This window comes from Dysidea avara, chromosome 14, assembly GCF_963678975.1.
Source record: "Dysidea avara chromosome 14, odDysAvar1.4, whole genome shotgun sequence".
NCBI lineage: Eukaryota > Metazoa > Porifera > Demospongiae > Dictyoceratida > Dysideidae > Dysidea > Dysidea avara.
The window spans coordinates 3629219-3648160 of record NC_089285.1 but is presented as its reverse complement, the minus strand read 5'-3'; the positions used below and the strand labels follow the sequence as shown (position 1 = coordinate 3648160).

Below are 18942 nucleotides of genomic sequence, written 5' to 3'. Positions count from 1 at the left end.
TACTATGTAAAATTCAAAATTACACTATTCACAACAGTCTTCATTATCAATAAACTAAATCCATTATCCGTTACTGGATTAATATAATAAAAACTACATAAACTAGATGAATAAAAATTGAAACTTTTAAGAGGGAGAATAGGAATCGCTGAAAAGAGCCATGAAACAAGAAGGGATCGCTGGAGTGGTAATGTAAACCACAAATCCCTATTTTGACTCTCTGTCATAAATCTTTGAATAGTTACATTCTGTGTTATTTTGTAACGAGTCAAAATAGGGGTCTGTGGTTTACATTACCATCCCAGCAATCCATTCTTGTTTCATGGCTTTTTTCTATTCTCACTCTTAAAATTTTCAATTTTTATTCATCTAGCTACTACTTAAACATAGCCAGTTCTGAATTTGGGGTTTGGGGGATTTCACAGATAGCTGCCAATCCACAAAAAAATCTCCCCCCCCCCCCCTGCAAAAATCTCACCATATGATAGTAGTGTAGTGTGTAGTTATACAGTTTGTCACAGATGATGTGAAGGGGCCGGAGCCAATCAGACGTATAGAGGTGTGGTTGGATGATGCTCGGTGGTGGCTGACACAGGATGATGGTCAACTACACATGTGTGACATCACCTTCACTAACTGCTGGTAATATGTCAGCTGTGATAGTGATGGTGTACTAACTTGTGTGTGTCTATTCTGCAGCTACAATCAGGTGTCCTTTAGTGATGACTCTGCGGAACACAGATTTGAATTGGGAACTTTCAAAGTTTGTAATCATCTTTCAAACTGTCCATACCCAGTAAGCTGTACACGTTAATACTTAACTACTTATTTTACTGTGTGTTACAACAACAGGTTGTACTATACCCACATGATCCTAATGATAAGAAGCTCAGAGTAGACAGAGATATCTCATTAAGAATATATTGTAGGGACCAAGCACCTGGTATGTGTATTTGTGCATTACTGTTCAAGTTTTGAATTGTTATTCTATCACAATCATTCAAAATTGTGATCATACTATGTATAATCAATGTCTTTGCCATGGAGGTTAATGTGTGCATTTCGCTTTTAGTGTTAATGTTTTCTTGCCAGTTCTAAGCAAGTGTGTTGCCTTGTATTTTCTTCACTATAGTTGGTGGTATTTCTGTAAAGGAACACTTTGAAATCAATGTGATACCACTGGCAGTAAAAATCTCAGAGAAATTCTACAATGCCATTGAGAAGTTCTTCTTCCCAAAGAAGACACCGGAAGACCCAACAGACTACACTGATGATGCACATGTTAACCTCATGGGACATGGCTCAGGTAGTGATGTCACTGTTAATGTTGTGTGGTAACTAAGATGTGTGTTAGCCTTACAGAGTGACATTGATGGTGACTCACTGGATGGGCACATTCTTGTTAGTAATATACTACTGTAGTGTTACATGATTCTGTGTGTGTGCGTGTGTGTGTGTGTGTGTGTGTGTGTGTGTGTGTGTGTGTGTGTGTGTGTGTGTGTGTGTGTGTGTGTGTGTGTTTAGTAACTAATCAGGCCAGGCATGGATGGGCACGCAACTCATAACATTATACAATCATCATGCAATTTTAGCACATCCTAAATGTGAATGTTCTGCTTCGTGTATGTAAGTATAACCTGTTCTGTGGTCAGGTGTGGTTTGTGCTAACATAACTGGTCATAACCCTTTTGCAATGTGTTGTGCCATTGCATGTTAACAGATTTATACATATGTATTATGTGTTTGTGTGTATGTGTTTTTGTGTATGTGTTTTTGTGTGTGTGTAGCATATGAACATAATATTCCCATCTCTCTTCCCTCTTTTAGTCGAGGAAATCATCAATGAGGAGTACCAGCAAGGCATCCATAACAGCAGCATCCAGTACCACCTCCATATTATCAACCCCTGTATGTGTAGAGGTGTAGCAGATCCTTGTTTAGTTGATAGTGCATCCTCAATTATTGTTTTTTGAGGTTGACAAAAATTTTGAATAAGGCTGACAAAAATTTTGAATAAGGCCCATTTATACTCTGTTCAATTACACACACACTGGCAGCTAAATATGCTTAATATTTGTACTATTGGATAGTGTTTTGGTAACAGAGATCCATTGGGGAAGGATCCAATGAATGATTTTTATAGTATTCTTTTGGCTATAGACTAAAAGTAAAGATACACAGAAGCTTGATGATGTAGAGCAAATGAAGGTGAAATTTACTGAATTATTTAGTAGTATGCGCTAAATGTTGTTACTTTTCAGGAAAGAGCTCAACAAACCAACACATTTATTTACATCAAGATCCCGAAAATCCCACTCTGTATCAGCTACAAGGTATCCTTAGTGCATATACAACATAACAAATTTTTCTGTTATCTTTGTTGACATTCTTTATGTATAGTACTTGCATCACCAGGGCTAGGCGCTTAATCTTTATAACTGTTTTACAGGCAGAGAAGGGTACTAATCTGAAGGATGTACAAGATTTCATGGTGACAGTCCCCACATTAGAGTACCATAATCGCAACTGGACATGGACGGACATGTTGATGGAAGTGAAGAAAGTGTACAAGCAACACATCATTCAGAAAGTTAGTGGAGTGTAGTGAGATGGTGTGATCTTGGGTGTCCTGCTGATAGGGAATCAAAACTGTGTTTGGTATAAGAGAAGAAGATGAAGCAGCCAATTACAAGCCTACATTATCAATGTGAGCAGTGTGTTGTGTGCGTGCATGCGTGCGCGCGTGTGTGTGCGTGAGAGAGAGAGAGAGAGAGATGCATCTGTACATATACATGTATGCAAAGACTCAGTTTACTGTAGTTACAGTGTTATGCAATTTTTTTTACAGAGGTGGTATTGACGCTTCAAAAAGACTTTTAATGGGAAAGAAGGTGTGTCTTGATATAATGTAATATCAATCATCATGTTGCACACACACACACAGTACGTTAAGAACACCGTCAAAGCTAGTAGAAGATTGTTTAAGAAATCTCACTCTAAATCATCAGCTGTAACCACCGAACATTCAGATGGTAAGTTGCTCAACCAACTTGAGTTTCTGTGTTGATACGGTAGATTTACTTCTTTGTGTGTGATTACTATATGGTTGGTATGTACTTTGAAAACATCAGCCTGTATTATTAAACCAGGTGCGCACGCCCACAGCATGCCACATGCCAGCTGTTGGCACATGCCCAGTTTTTTGTTGTTGTTGTTGTTGTTGTTTTAAGCAAAAAGTACGTGTGTGTGTACATTTATTTGTTTGTCCACACCCTCACTTGTGCAGCAAAGAAGCTTTTTGTTAAAAGTAACCAGTGTGAGCACTCTATAGACCCTATACTAAACTTACAGGCAGGTAATCTTTACTGTGAGGTGTATACTTCATACCAGTTTAAACTGCAGATGAATCTGGTTTCTGAATGTGGTGTGAATAGCTTTCCCAAAAAGCTGTTATGGGTAGTGACTGAAACAGAGCAGGCCTTGTAAGGTACCAGAAATTGTGGGTTCCTTCAAGTTAGAAATGTATCCCTCTCATACTGTTAGCATTTTTATATTTACGGTATAATACAAAACCGAAAGAAATGATAAGACCATAGTCTTTAAGCCCTTAACCCTTAAACCTGCGTACACCAATAAATTGTACGTTCTCATGGCTGTAAACAAAGTGCTGTAACTTACGAACCATTCTTCCTATGGCTATATAAATAGCACCATTTTATTTGTAATAATAAACAACAATTACAATGGTACCTAGGACTAGGAGTTTACCCTAGCACAAAAGCATGGGGCTAAAACCCACCTTGAAACTATCATTATTCAAAATAAACACGCAAACCGCTTACATACCAGTAGAAAATGGTTAATATCTCCTTCATACTTCATCAGATTTGTGTGAAATAAACACGAGGCGATTCCCCATTCAATAGCAAATCACACCATATATAGCTCACGTGATTAATTAATTGCTAATTATGGCTGCCATCACAAGTTTTGAGAAATAACGGAAAATCAAGTCGCCATTTTTCATCGCTCTGTAGCAAGTAAGCTTCTGTTGTTACAGAAAAGAAAAAGAGAAATGCTCTTTTTTTAAACACGCACAAAAAACGAACAAGCACAGTGGTTATTTAGACTTCTTCAAGTAGCCCAATGAATAAACTTCCTGTTGGTATATAGCTTTAGGCAAATAGAGTTGGCTAGACCAGGCCATTTTGTGTAATCATGTATTCCTTAAAATTATGTGTGGTTAAGGGTTAATTACATACTTGCGGGTTTAAGGGTTTAAGTTGCATCAATTTGTTTACTTTGACAAAAGAAAAAATACAATATGGCCTGGCAAGACTAACAAGTTGAAGTTGTGTGGTACTTCTAAAAACCAGGTGCCATTAACAGTGTACTAAACTAATACTTATTTTGGGTTTTGCGTTGTTACTACATACACAATTGAATCATAGTAATTTATAACACATTTCATAATTCTGTCATTACGTTGCTAAGCACTGCTAAAGAGGTGTACCTCGAACAAACCACTTTAGCCCACTAATAATGCTTAGCTGTTTATAGTTTATCTAGAACATTTTCTTGTGCAAATTCTCCAGACAAAGCCTCAAAGCTGCTCTTCATTTTTGTTTGCATATGTACCATAACGGGCACACCCCTTTTCAATTTAAAGGAATTTATTATACCCGGTAGCCTAGGAGGCCAGTTGTATTGTTTTTTCGGCTGTTTAATGTCCGTAGAGCCCATTGGGAAAGGCCCTTATAAACTCGCTTCACCTGTATTTCAAACTGGCACCCGCTAGTTCTATATGGCCTTTATTTCTCTCATAAAGGCTGTTTTAGTGAAGTTTGTGGGCACACGGCTGGTTCAAAAACTGAAGGGTTCATGGTTGAATGTTGTAGGCTATAATCTGATGTAATTTATGTTGCTGTTAACTGGTTTAGATGAAGGTCAGAAGTTGGATGATGATGAAGTAGATGATGTAGAACAAAGTGATGTCTAACTAATTCATCATTATTATAATTGCAATTTATTAATGAAATAATATTAAATTACAGCAAGAGCCACACATAAATTATCATACAAGAATAATAGTCCAGACTGTAAAGAACATAGTCTCATCCCCAACTGCCCATGCATTCAATCAAGGTGCATGTGTAGATCAATGTGATAGTTTAGAGGAGCCAGCAGACACTAGAGGGCCAAAAGATGGTAAATTTTATTTGAGGATCACAACCATGAACAATATAAACTATCACTTTCACATCTAGGGGTGCTGGTAACCCCAGGGAAAATTAAAAGAGAGATATCTTTCATTGCAAGTCTTATCAGACTGTGGATTTACCTGGTCAATTCTGTACGACCAGAAACATGCTATAGTACGATGCGATACTCACGTGGTGACGTTGTTTATTTCCGGCGCATGACCGATTACGTAACGTTACATGTTGCGTGCAAGAAATCCATGTTTAGCTACGTCATAGATCAGTAGTTAAGATCGTGACATTGGTTAGCTTGGTCTAATATAAAACGAGCGCTATTGCAGCAACGGCAAGCAAGAGTGAATAGCAATATTAACTCAGTAGTACCAAGCGATGGCTAAACCAGTAGTGTTTGTGATTGGAGCCAGCGGAAACATTGGGTTCTCTACCACCCAGGCACTTTCCACCAAGTACGCCGACAAGTTGGAGATACGGGCTGGAGTCAGAGACCCTGACAAGGCTGACAAACTGAAGGCGCTACCTGGAGTTACAGTGGTGAAGGCGACCCAAGGAGACAAGGAACAACTGGTGAAGACGTTTGCTGGAGTCAGTGCTTTGTACATAGTCGCCCCAGGGACTGAGAATCGTGCTGAATTAGCGATTAAGACTGCAGAAGCTGCCAAGGAGGCAGGAGTGAAGCACTTGTTAGTTCTCAGTGTTCCAACCTATGAAGTAACCAGCACCGTATTTGGCAAGCAATTCACTGAGATAGAGACAGCAGTGAGTAAACTGGGAGTACCTTACACCTTCATACGTCTACCACTGTTTGTCGAAAACTACTTTGGCTTTAAGGAAACAATTCAGAAGATGTCCACCATAATTTTACCTGTAGATCCTACCAAGCCTTATACACCTGTGGTAGTGGCAGATGCTGGAAAAGCTGGAGCTGCAATCTTAGCTGATCCATCTAAACATGTCAACAAAGGTTATTGTGTTGTAAGCAACCGTCACACTCATGGTGATGTAGCAAAGGTGTTCTCCGAGGTCCTTGGCAAAGAGGTGACCATCACAACTAATAAATACGAGGAAGCCAAGCAGCTTCTAATGAGTATAGGGATACCAGAGTGGCAGGCAGACGGAGGGATGGAGTTGTACAAGTTGATAGATAGTGGATCAACAGCTACCAATCAGCAGAACTTGTCAAGCTTCAAAGATATCACCGGAGAAGAACCAACTAGCTTGAAAGACTGGGTGACTGGTGTGGCCCCTGCCTTCAAGTGACATTCATGTAGTGTACACGTAATCTTATGCTAGTGCAAATTCAACTGGTAGTTATTATTGTGTTACAGTGACCATTACAGTCATTATGTCATACATTGTATTGGTAATAATTCATATACAATTTTAATATCAACGGGATTGAAAGCATAACAGGAAGAGTGTATGGTTAATGTTAAGCTCCTATATACACCATGCAAGTGTATTTACCTATGCTTTTATCAAATTCATAGTTATCAAACAAAGCTTCAGTGTAGCATGCAGAACAATAGCTCGAATGCATCAAAGGTGTCACAGGTACAATCTGAAGTAAGAGCCTCACCACTTTTGGCTGAAATTATTTCTAAAGCTGATAGTATATATATAACTGTACTTATTTTCCTGGGAAAGCATGCCCCCAGATCATCCTAGACTAACGCAGCTTTAGTAGACTGAGCCTTGGCCACTTCACTTGTATGTACACTCATTAGTTTGTATATAGACAAAACATTATTATAGTGGTATTCTTCCATTGGTGCAGTATATATAGCTGAGTAGAATATGCTGCAAAAATAAAAATTTTTGTATGACCTCATGAAACCATGGTTGACCAGTCATTACTGAATTTGTCATCAAGAAAACCTTTTTAGAGCTACAACCACATCAGCTACCAAATGATGTTCTGGGACCAATCAAAAAGATTATAACTTGTTATCAGGAGATGAAGAAATATTGTATTCACATTACTGATTAGCTATAGCTTATATGTAAGTTCAACTGAGGATGCAGTTGCGTACACGTCGTACAAGTTGAGAATGTGTTGTCGCAGGTACTGTTTGGTTAGGCACAATATGTCCCAACTCTACAGTGGTCAAAGAAGTAGACAATGCATCTTCAGTGGTCTCTCCTCTTCTGGTCCCTCCGATCACAATGATAGTATTTTTGTTGATAGTGGCCACACTCACAGCTTTTCTAGCACTGCTCAATGAACCAACAGGCCTCCATATTAACCTCCTAGTATCGAACACATTGATTGCGGAGGTAGTAATATTGTTAACATCACAGCCGCCAATGATCATTGGTGGATTAGAGTAAGGAAGTGTCGACGTATAATAATTAGGGGCAAATGGTAAACCCTTCCATAGTGTTTGCAACAGAACACTTGTGATAGGAGGTTGGTCCAAGGATGATAGAATAACATCAACTGGTATTAAGCAACATACATTACTGTGACCACCAGCATGACCATATCCAACTATTAGTAGCACATTATCACTAATGGTAGGATCTATGCCATACATGGGACTGGGTAAACTGATTGCACATCTTCTCCAGTGTGATCGTTCTCTCCAGTTCATTACCTCAATGCTGTCTAGTAGTGGTGCACCTGAACCAAGAGTTCCACCCATGACAATTACATAATCTTTATAGCTAGTCACTCCTGGTTTAGATCGTGCTTTTAACATGTTGGGAAAGTAACTGATCCAGCTGTTATTGTAGGTGGATACTTTGTTGTGTATTTCATAGGTCTCCGAGTCTTGTCCACCAAATATGGTGAGCTTTTGGCCAATCATTAGAAGTACACCGCAACAGTGTCCAGATGGGGGTAACTGTTTCCACTGGTTTGTGGTAATATTATAGGAGAATACTTGATGCAAAGCACTGGTGTCTGGACTATCACCACCAGTGACATAGACCAAGTCTCTGTCCACTGCTACAGATGAGCCATACATCGGAGATGGTAGGTCAGAGCAAGTGATCTAGTTAATGTGGCTACTACCACAATACAAAGCACTTACAACTGAAGATGAGGCCTGAAAAGTTACAAAGTACACATACAATACACACAGCTAACACATTCACATAACTCTTGGCTCATACCTCAGTTATATATCTTGTTTGATCCAGGTCATTGTTGTAAGATCTACAACTTCCCTTGTGATTAAGTGCATCAGTTTTCCTGTTATCCATCTGTGTAGCAGCTATTGAGTAAATGCACAATACACATTGTAATAACCGTGAGCACTATACATTACTACACAGAAATGTATAATTATTATAGTGGATTTATCCATGATGTATGTGCATACACCAACCCAGGAGTATCGTAAATTCCTCACATACAATCAAACAAACAAAAAAAGAATCTACACTGGCAGACATACATGACACGTACACTGATACTGATATTAAATTTGATAACCAAAATCATAACATACCTGCTTGTGACTTTTCGCTGTTATGTCCATTAACCTTGCACTTAATGTGATGTGCCAGTCTTCTCACATGATCATACTCACTCTCCTCCATCACTTTCAGAAGACAGTTAAAACATGTAACACTCTCAATGTCAAGGGATGGCTTGATAATATGATCCATAAAGTATGATGCTTTCATTTGCTTTGTCTGCTTGAGTTACTCGTCCCTCAATCTGCCCCCTAATATCTCCAGGAAGTAGTTTATTAGTGGCCAGGCTAGCTATGAAGAGAGGGTCATTCATTGGTAGAGATGCCGTAAGCTCATATAAGTACTTCTGAAAAACTTCCTTGTAAGCCATTTAGAAAACCTACAGATGACAAGCAGTGATGTACATACAATATCTACCATGTCTTTAAGATAGCTAAAGTGATTGTACGAAAACATACACAACTAACATTAATTTTACTATATAGCTAGAGAGCAAACATTTTTATCAGTATTGCTAAACAGTATCGATATTAGAGTTTAGATTGTTTAAGTACATAGAAAGTATTCACTAGCTACAGGTATATAGTGTGTTTAAAAGTAATATGAGCAATTTCAACAGTAGGTAGAGAAGATGACTGGTTTGCTGCAATGCCTATTCCACCAGTTGATCCTCCAATCACTATGACAACATCATCACTAACGCTTGCTACACCAACTAGTGATCTAGCACTGGTAAGGTCTCCATGACTTGTGTGACCAATCATATACTGCCAAATCAGATGAGGGTATGCCATCATTATCACGACCACCGATGATCATAGGTGGGTTAGAGTTAGGAACAGTAGCAGTATACGAATGTGGCAGTGGAGTAAGTGTGTTCCATTGATTTATTAACTGATCAGTAGATGACGGTTGCTCTTTGATTACTGAAGTTACAATGTTGTCAACTGGTATCTGATATGATCCATTACACTGGTACATCTCACCATCATCAGTGACACTAGCATATCCCAGTATAGCTAGTTGGTCTCCATATATCGTGGGCTTCATGTTACCCAATGGCATTGGTAATGAAACTTCACTCCATTGTACGCTATCTTTCCAGTTCATCACTTCAATACTATCAGCAAAAGCAGTTGGACCAGTTGCTCCACCCATAACAATAATATGATCACAATGTACCACAACACCAGGTTTACTTCTGGCATGTAGCATTTTGGGATAGAACTCAATCAGCTGTTCTTGTCCTTTTCATATGTCAAAACCTTGTTGCGATTTCATTAGTGACAGAATCTCGTCCACCGAACATGGCAAGCTTATCTCCAACCATTTGAAGACTGCCAAAGCAACAACCAGGTGGAGGTAGCTGATTCCACTGGTCAGTTGAAATACTATAGTAGAACACTTGATGTTTGATGTCCTTATTTGGACCACCACCAGCTGTGACGTACACCACATCATTATCCACAGCAACAGAGGCTCCTACCAGTGGAGTAGGGAAATCAGCACAGGGAGACCATTGGATGTTGTATTGTATGTTTGCAACCGATGATGGCTCCTACACAAATTGATACTAATAGGACGAACATAAAATGTAAATATTATACTAAGTATGCAAACTGAATTATTGTGACTATAACATATGAAATTAAAATTCCCTATATCTAGTAGAACATACATTAAGATATTTCAACATGTCTTTGTAATATTCTTTTGCTGAGTTTCATCATCTTTTTTATGGGTATCTTCACTTCTTGTAGGCACATCTTCTGTATAAACAACAGAAAGATCACAAATGTATCTGTAACAGTACTCTGGTAACATACAATTATTTTATAGATACAATTTGCGCATATAAAAATATGTATACATTATATATACAACAACTATCTACTCTAGATACCCCTTATGATTACCTGAAGGTTCCAGTGACACATCTTGTAGTATCTGACTGGCTAATTCATCAACATAGCAGTAGTCACTGTCCTTCATTATTGACAGGAGATTATTGAAATGTCCTGTACTATCAGCATCTAGTGACTGCTTGATCACATGATCTAGAAAGTATGTTGCCTTTTCTACCTGAGTAGAACGTGAAGTGATTTGTCCTTTTGTGTCACCAGGGAGAAGACTGTGTGCTGCCAAGTTTGCAACAAACAGGGAATCATCCATTGGTAAGGACATTGCTAGTTTGCATGAGTACCTCTTGAACACTTCTCTATTTCTTTGAGCCATCTAGATGTTAGCTGAATATGCACCAATCATAATGCTTTGCTATAGAAATAATTCAGCATCAGATCCAAGGATCCATCATCAATCCTCTTTTTAGGAATAGCCGTACCAATGTGTTTTAATACTACAATCAGTCTATGACTTAAAGTATTAATCATAGTGGTAAAAGCGCTCACTACATCTTGCTTTATTACAAAACTACTAAACTACCAGAAACTGTCTCCCCCAGTACTTCATAGCCTCTAAACTTAATCGATGATTTGGATATAGGTATGTCCCCCAAACACCTTCCCAATACATTTGCTGTGCTAAGCTATAGTAAAATTCTATATGCATGTATCTAAAGAGCATGGATGGAAAAGGGAGAGGAATTTTAAGAATCAATGACAAGTATAATTATATAATCAAGAACAAGGCTTAAATTTAAGGAGTGGAAAATCAACCATTCTAATAGTCAATTACTCAAATAAAACACCCAAAGAATTTCATGTTGTTTACTAGCAAAACCTGGAAATGCAACCTCTTTCTTTTTGACCTCTGTACTCTTATCTCATCACTGACCATACAAACATACTGTCATACTAATTCTATATCTTGCCATGCACTGCTCTATAAAACCTCTCTAAGAGATATTCATCTCTCAGTATATAGCAAGACTTGTTGTTGCCATGTCTTATAGTAGAGTCGAACACCCAAGTATGCATGCAATGAACTACTCTAATAAAACAATCATAGCATTTAGCATTTATGATTCACTTGTAAATTGTGACATATAGCTATGGTATGCAACAAAAGACAGCCAGACAGCTACTACTATATATAAGGATGCAATACTTCCACTATAACCACTGAAGAACAAACCAGTGATATTACCATGAAACTCCAATGAATACCCCATGAACACACCCATGAAAAGTTGCAGTTGGTGTTTTCATGTACAATGAAATACCCATGATATGCAAGAAATAAAATCACGGCCTATGAACTAATATCAGTTTTCATGGGAACAACCCATGAAAAATCCATGAAGTTGCACCCCATGAAAACACTTGGTAAGCCCTTATGTTTTTTATGGGTGCAGAATTTTCATGGATTTTTCAAGAGTTGTTCCCATGAAAACTTACTAGTTCATGGGCCATGATTTTATTTCTTCCTCATGCCAGTAATTCATTGTACACAAAAAACACCAACTGCGACTTTTCATATACGTTCATGGGGTTTTCATTATTATCATTGGAGTTTCATGGTAATATCACTGGTTTGTTCTCCATGGCCAGTAATGTATGCTGTTTCTCGGGCATACTTACTAACATGCATTTTTTAAAAAATAGAATACTTTAAAGTATTATTTCTATGAGAGCTGTATTTCAACAATGTATACAATTTTGTCATCAGTAATAGCATAAGGCTATGCCACAGGTATATAGTCTCGAATAGCAGTCAGCATGCATATACAGTGGAACTTTGAGACCCAGTATTTTTGTACCAATTTTGCTGTACATATAACACAGTGATTTTTCTGTCAGAGGTAAATGTATATTGAGTTGGAGTTGTTGAGAGTAAAATCTTTGTCTCAATTATGGAAGGGCTTTTTTCTATTGTGTCCGTTTGCTAAGAGAGGCTCTGCTATACACCTAATTTGTAAATCGATAAATTCCTGTTGTATAATTGATGTGGACACACAAGAGTAGCCAGAGGTGGGGGAGGGTGGACTACCATTATATTGCACCACACTTATAATAGGTTCAGTTTTTCCACATAGATCTGTTGTATAATTTCCAGGGAACATGCATGCATGTGTGGGGAGGGGGGGGTCCGCCACTTTCTCGAAGGGTGTACGGAATTTCAAATCACAGTGATTTCTCTGAAATCAATGATTTCACTGAAATCAATGATTTCATTAGTGATTTCATGATTTCAATTGTGATTTCGAGATTTCAATTTTGATTTCGTGATTTCACCATGGTTGACTCTCATGGAGCTAGAACAGGTCGAAGCTTCGTCATCAGTAAACTGGATGGTAAAAGTTACATCTTCACTAGAATCTAGTTGGGAAACAAAGATGCTGGGGCCATAGCCAGCTGGCTGAGATGATTCCAAGCACCAGTAGCGGTGATGGTTCATGGTTGAGGTCGTACAGTCAGGTGCTGATGATTAACAGGCAAGCTAACAGTGTAAAGAGGCTGTCTAAAAATGGAGTTAATTTGCTAGAAGCCATCCCAGAACTTCGCGCATAAGTTATATTCTAAAAATAACAGGCGTGCTGGGATCAAGGAATATCGCACTGGCCAGGTTATAGCTAGCATTTTAACGAGATTTTTTTACGAGGCAATCCACAACTTATCTGGCCTATCAGTACCATTATCCTCTTAGCCACACAATGTTTAACTGGACACCACTACTCTTACCACTTCATCCAGGTACGTAATTCCTTATTATTCAAGAGCTGTCATCGACTGGAATAATTTTCCAACTTCAGTGATTGAGTCAGAAAGCATTATAGCATATAGCCACTACATACTTGTGCTGTAAAGTAAAAATGGTATAGGCACTGTCTTTACCGGTAGATATAACAAAGCAGTACTGTGTAATTTTTTTTCCTTGGAGCATTACTCACTCCTTGGCATCGGCATGCCCAGTAATATAATAATAAAAGTAGCTGATGGTGATACATGTGATTAATTAAGTATATTGGAATTGGTTACTATTACATGGTTGCATGTCATCCGTGAGTCCATGATTTCAGTTACACTTTTATCACTGAGTCATGATGAATTTTAAAACAGTATCTTTGGTAGGTAGATAGACTTAGACTCAATCAGTAATGATTAGGTAAGCCTGTGTTCTCAGCAAAATTTATGTGCTATACACTGTTAGCTCCAATGCATACTGTGTTATCAGTTCACAGATAATATAATACAAACCAGTATGATGCATTACCAGCAATGAATATACCTGCAAAATTTAGCAGAACTTATAAGCCTTATACAGCACAATGATGGTATATTCACAAATAGCTATTGGTAAGAAATAAGAATGTATACCTCATCTGATCAATATGTGATGTATTTAATCTGCATGAAGCTGACTTATATGCAGAAAGATAGCTACTTGTATGTACTACCTACCAGTTTGATAATACACAATAGATTAAATCACACCTGAAAGTTGACATGAACAATATCTCTGCTAACATCAGTAACGTGCACATCCCTTCCTTCACAATGGTATTGAAAACTGGAATGGCTCTCTGTTAACAAACCTGATCTCATTTCATACTGACTAACAACCACAGTGGCAGGAAACACTTAAGTACACAGTCGACTGATCTGGATACATCCATGGCCTTAACTGTGTATGCCGGTATTGTTTTATATGAAATGTCTGCCTGCGAGTTATGCAAAGATGTTTAGTGAGTCTGCTGAACAAGCAGAATCATATTATGTGAGCTAATCTTTGAAAAGTTACACCTAGTAGCTAGTTACTAACCAGTACTGACATACATGTTTTCTAGACAAGCTGCATTTGTCCTGAAGCTAATGCTGGGAACTACTTTCTTTGCAAAAGTGTGCTTGTAGTTTGCAGCCTCATGTACTGTCACTGGTGGCTGCGAGTAGAGCCTAAATTGCTAGTTAACACTGAATATAGATTCCGAGATAGATGCTCAGATGCAGTTGTGTGGCTCCAGTGATGGAAGCTTTTGACCATTAGTGAACTCAACTTTGGCTGTAATATTCAAGAGATTGGCAGCCGAACCAGTGCCAGATCAAGTGATTCGGGCCTTAAATCACTTCTGTTATGTTCCAATTAATATTATCGTGTCATTCAAAGCGCCCGTAATTTACGGAAATATACGGAGTTTTATGATTTTCGTTTTCAATAAGTGTGATTTCTGATTTCTTTTGAGTGTGTGATTTCATGATTTCAAATTGATTTCTGACAAAGCGTACGAGATTTCAAGAGTGTCGGACCCCTCATGCATGTGTCCTAGTTCTTAAACTGTTAAATTTTTAGTTAGCTCAGTAATGTGTTAAACTTGCTCAGTTTGATTTTTGAGGATGAAGTTGTCCATGCACATACATTTTGCCATACAGTATAAACGGACTCACTAGGACACTGTCAGTTTGTCAGTGCCAATGCAGGTCAGTCACGGTACTGAGCTGCATGGTTTATAACTGCACGATGCCTTTCTAGCAAATTTTAAATCGGAGAGTATCCATTACAACATTATCTGAAAACCATAACACACAGCAACATACATCATGTGTAATAATGTACTTGTCAATTTCATGCCCCTTCCCCCCACCCCCGGGCGTCCCCACACCCCAAGTGGGGATTTGACATTGCTTCTTGTCCCCACCCCTGGGGAAATTGACAGTTGTCCAATTCACTGACCAATTTTCGGTAGTTGCATTTCTAAACAATAAAATCAAACTTGCTATTACTTTACTAGCTACAGGGCAGGTTTATTACTAGTCTCATGCATGAAATATGTGCTTAGTCATCCTTGAGGTGTTGTCAAATCCCCTACTATGGGGGTGGGGACATAGTGGGGATTTGACAGCCGATTTTGCCCCACTAGTGGGGAATTTGACACCACAATTTGTCAAATACCCTGTATTCCCCCACCCCCCCAGGTGTGGGGAGGTGGGGCATGAAATTGACAAGTGCATAATGTGTGCAGTCAGGGCTGCCCAGAGAAATTAAGGGGCCCAGGGCAAAGAGTTAAATTGGGGCCCCAGAGGCAAGGATGTTTCCATTCTGAATCACAACTTCACCCAACCTGTAAGTTGAAGACCAAAAAAAAAAGTCATAACCTACTAACAATGACAATAACTACCCCTCACCAACCATATCTCATTATCTATAAGCTTGCTACACTGCTCCTCTGAAGAATACTGTGACTGTTCTATTAGAGTATATCGATCTTTTAAACAGGAATTCAAGGGGCCCTTCATGGGGCCCGGGGCAAGATTTCCCAGTCCCCCCCCGTGGGCGGCCCTGTGTGCAGTACATGCATGTAGCTAGTTATATGTGCCCGGGTGGATACCCCAAACATATAGCACAGCGAATAACATACCTCAAAAATAGTGTTGGTTGGCGGCCACTTGTGTCGCTTATCACTTGATTCGCGGGCTTGTTAATTACTCATGTACCTCGGACTTCGGAGTAAAGGTGAAAGTGCACACGTTCACGTGATAAATTTAATATAAGGTAAGTGCGGGTATTTCCGGACACCGCCTAATTCCGGACACTTTGGTGCATCTGTTAAGCTAGCCGAGGAACAAAGAAACGGATTACCTTGAAACTTTTATGGTGAATAGCCATGCCTATAGGGATCATAAAAATCAAAAAGTATATACTAGTTGATACATGCTTGGGTACGAGAATCCAGATTATATCGGAACGTGTGGTGTGTCAAAAACGGTTTTTTTCCTCTAAACTTCTGTAAACAGCGAGAAAAATATTAAGATTTGGCACTTTACTAGGCAACATTAGTACCCAACTTGTGGTGGAAGAAGAGCTCAATCTGCCTTGGATTTGCTGCCGTACGCGACCATTAATTCTCATTGGCTCGTCGCGCAACAGTGCCGTTGATTTTCACTACTTCCCTTACAATCTATGTGGCACTACCATCCACCATTATACGTTATGTCTAATAACTAAAACAAAATACGCAACAATCAAAATTTTGCTGGTGATGGCAGCGGATAACTTGCTAAGTTTGAATCTGCGCATGCGTAATTAGTTTGAATGAACTATGGCTTCGAAAGCTACTTGGGGAATTGAGGAAATGAAGGTATTATTATGCTACAGTAGCTATTATAATGAATAATAATGTTAATAGACGGCTGTTGATCGAGTAAAGAAGAAGGAAATTACATTGAGAGAAGCAGGAAAGTTGTATGGAATACCAAAGAGTACATTATCCGATCATGTTACTGGGAAGAGCTCAAAAGCTTATGCTGGAGCCCCAAGAGGTTTGAGTGACGAAGATGAAGTAGAGATCGTAATTACTTGCCAAGTATTAGCAGAGATGGGCTTTCCTTTGAATGTATATTATGTTGGCACTGTAATAAAAGATTACTTAGAACAACAAGGCAAGCAAAATCCATTTGGTGATACAGGAATGCCAGGCCGTGATTGGTGGTCCAGATTTCTCAGCCGTCATTCCAGCCTAGCACAAAGGAGACCACAGCACCTTTCAAAGAAGCGTGCCCAAGCAAATGATCCAATTGTATTGGACGAGTGGTTTGAGCGGGTAAGAAAGCTGTTTGCATCATCAAAACTTGATAAGTTTGAAAGCGAGGCAATTGCAGAGAGGCTGTGGAATTGTGACGAAACAGGGTTCTGCACAGCAGTAGCATCTAAACAAGTCCTGGCAAAGAAAGGATCAAAAGCTGTGTATGAAGTAGGAGGAGGTTCTGGGCGTGAGTATATTACTGTTTTAGGTAAGCCCAATTTATATACTAAACCTATTAGTTTACATAATTTTCAGATTGTGGATCAGCATCTGGCAGAAGGTTGCCACCATTCACTGTGTATAAAGCAAAACACATGTATGATACATGGAAGCAAGGAGGTCCTCCTGGTGCAGCATACAGTGTATCTTCCTCTGGATGGATGGAGGGTGCTAACTTCCTTAGCTGGTTTACCAAAATTTTTTTGAAGGAAGTTGAGCTACTTTTGCAAAATGGTCCAGTTATTCTCTTTGTCGATGGGCATCACTCCCACATAAATCTAGAACTGATTAATGTGGCAAGAGAACATAAGGTACATATCATGTGTCTTCCACCAAACTTGACGCACATTTTGCAACCGATGGATGTTGGGGTATTTCGTCCACTGAAGCAGTGTTATTACAACATTTTGAAGGAGTACAAGATGCAGACTATGGCTGAGAATGTGACAAAAACATTTTCCCATCACTGATCAAACAATTGTGGGACAACTCTTTCAAGGAAAGCCACATTATTTCAGGATTTAGAGCTGCTGGACTACATCCATTAAATCGAAGTGCTATCAAAGATTTAAAACTTGCAACAGGTGTTCCATTTCAACAACCTGCAAAGGAGCCGAGAACAGCCACAACCATAGTGCAGGCCTCATCTCCCATTGTCTTGCGAGGTAGTTGCAAGAGTTGTGGGGCTGAGTTAACACCCATGCGTGCCCATCTTACATGGCACTTCACAAAAATTTTACAGAAAAAACACCATGAAAAGTCATCTAAACGTAAAAAGAGAGTGAAGCAAACCTGCTATGGAGAGGCTCTGACAAGTGATGAGATCGTGGCTAGGTTGGAAGGAGAATGTGCAACAACACCACCTGATAAAGAGCCAGTATGTGATGATCATGATGAAGGTGAGTATTCAATAGTTAATAGTCACACAGACTTATTTATGTGGATGTACATGTACTTAGCTAGCATAGTTCTGTATAGTCAGGCAGGCAACTTCAATTAAATCTTTTCTTCCTCGGGCCAATATCAGCCAAGTACAAGGTTGGTAAAATTTAAATAAAAATCATATTACTTTTTGGTGGCTGTGAAGAGTAATTTTGTGAGTCAAACGGTATCTAAGCTACATTATGATTACTGTGCCACTTGTCAGTAGGCTGCCATAAGGTGAAATATTTACTTTGTGATAAGCTTAAAAGGTAACTTTGTGGCGTTATCTGTACAATCACGTGTGAACGTAAATATTTTTGTACAGAAAAATACATGGTTAGTCGGGCCCGAGAAAAAAAAAGATTTAGTTGAAATAGCCTCAACTAAATACAATCATATGTATGCACAGCAATGAATACACAGCACATGGACAGCTTTACAGCTGTATATTGCCACTAGCTTTGTACGCAGATGACAAGCTAGCCAAGTATATACCCTTGTGTAGATGAAGATTCCAATTGTCAAGAGTGTGGAAAATCCTACGACGATGATGACGAAGAGGCGCAGAAAAAGTGGATAGGATGCGATAAATGCTGGAGGTGGTTCTGTTGCATCCCGTACGCGTATTTTGTCCCATACGCGTATGGGATATCCCGTACGCATATGGGCATTTTCCCTGTC

The 18942-nt window shown here is 39.0% G+C and overlaps 5 protein-coding genes across 6 annotated transcripts in view; 3 read left to right on the top strand and 2 right to left on the bottom strand.

The window, feature by feature from the left end:
- Positions 1–5053, top strand: part of LOC136244949 (bridge-like lipid transfer protein family member 2) — a 34556-nt gene extending 29503 nt beyond the window's left edge. For both annotated transcript variants that reach the window (XM_066036474.1, XM_066036473.1), the window contains exons 47-59: positions 522–642; positions 700–796; positions 853–943; positions 1133–1306; positions 1355–1401; positions 1828–1908; positions 2161–2208; positions 2262–2333; positions 2450–2590; positions 2640–2707; positions 2849–2891; positions 2945–3032; positions 4941–5053. In XM_066036474.1, coding sequence (XP_065892546.1) covers positions 522–642; positions 700–796; positions 853–943; positions 1133–1306; positions 1355–1401; positions 1828–1908; positions 2161–2208; positions 2262–2333; positions 2450–2590; positions 2640–2707; positions 2849–2891; positions 2945–3032; positions 4941–4999 — 1130 coding nt within the window. In that variant the 3' untranslated portion in view covers positions 5000–5053. The remainder of the gene's footprint in view (positions 1–521; positions 643–699; positions 797–852; positions 944–1132; positions 1307–1354; positions 1402–1827; positions 1909–2160; positions 2209–2261; positions 2334–2449; positions 2591–2639; positions 2708–2848; positions 2892–2944; positions 3033–4940) is intronic.
- Positions 5054–5473: 420 nt separating this feature from the next.
- LOC136244950 (NAD(P)H azoreductase-like) lies at positions 5474–6629 on the top strand. Its single transcript, XM_066036475.1, has one exon. It carries the CDS (start codon positions 5592–5594, stop codon positions 6477–6479), a length of 888 nt encoding a protein of 295 aa, XP_065892547.1. The 5' UTR covers positions 5474–5591; the 3' UTR covers positions 6480–6629.
- Positions 6630–6932: 303 nt separating this feature from the next.
- LOC136244525 (uncharacterized) lies at positions 6933–16071 on the bottom strand. The gene is made up of 4 exons (XM_066036102.1): positions 15955–16071; positions 8675–9021; positions 8337–8437; positions 6933–8269 (listed from the first exon to the last, which is right to left on the bottom strand). The coding sequence occupies exons 2-4, from the start codon at positions 8850–8852 to the stop codon at positions 8216–8218; spliced, it is 333 nt and encodes a 110-aa protein (XP_065892174.1). The 5' UTR covers positions 8853–9021; positions 15955–16071; the 3' UTR covers positions 6933–8215.
- On the bottom strand, positions 9222–11095 carry LOC136244526 (uncharacterized). Its single transcript, XM_066036103.1, has 3 exons — positions 10559–11095; positions 10321–10411; positions 9222–10200 (listed from the first exon to the last, which is right to left on the bottom strand). The coding sequence occupies exons 1-2, from the start codon at positions 10875–10877 to the stop codon at positions 10332–10334; spliced, it is 399 nt and encodes a 132-aa protein (XP_065892175.1). The 5' UTR covers positions 10878–11095; the 3' UTR covers positions 9222–10200; positions 10321–10331.
- Positions 16072–16635: 564 nt separating the features above from the next.
- Positions 16636–18337, top strand: LOC136243962 (tigger transposable element-derived protein 2-like). The gene is made up of 5 exons (XM_066035500.1): positions 16636–16674; positions 16723–17305; positions 17374–17780; positions 17837–18236; positions 18297–18337. Exons 1-5 carry the CDS (start codon positions 16636–16638, stop codon positions 18335–18337), a joined length of 1470 nt encoding a protein of 489 aa, XP_065891572.1.
- The last annotated feature ends 605 nt before the right edge of the window (positions 18338–18942 follow it).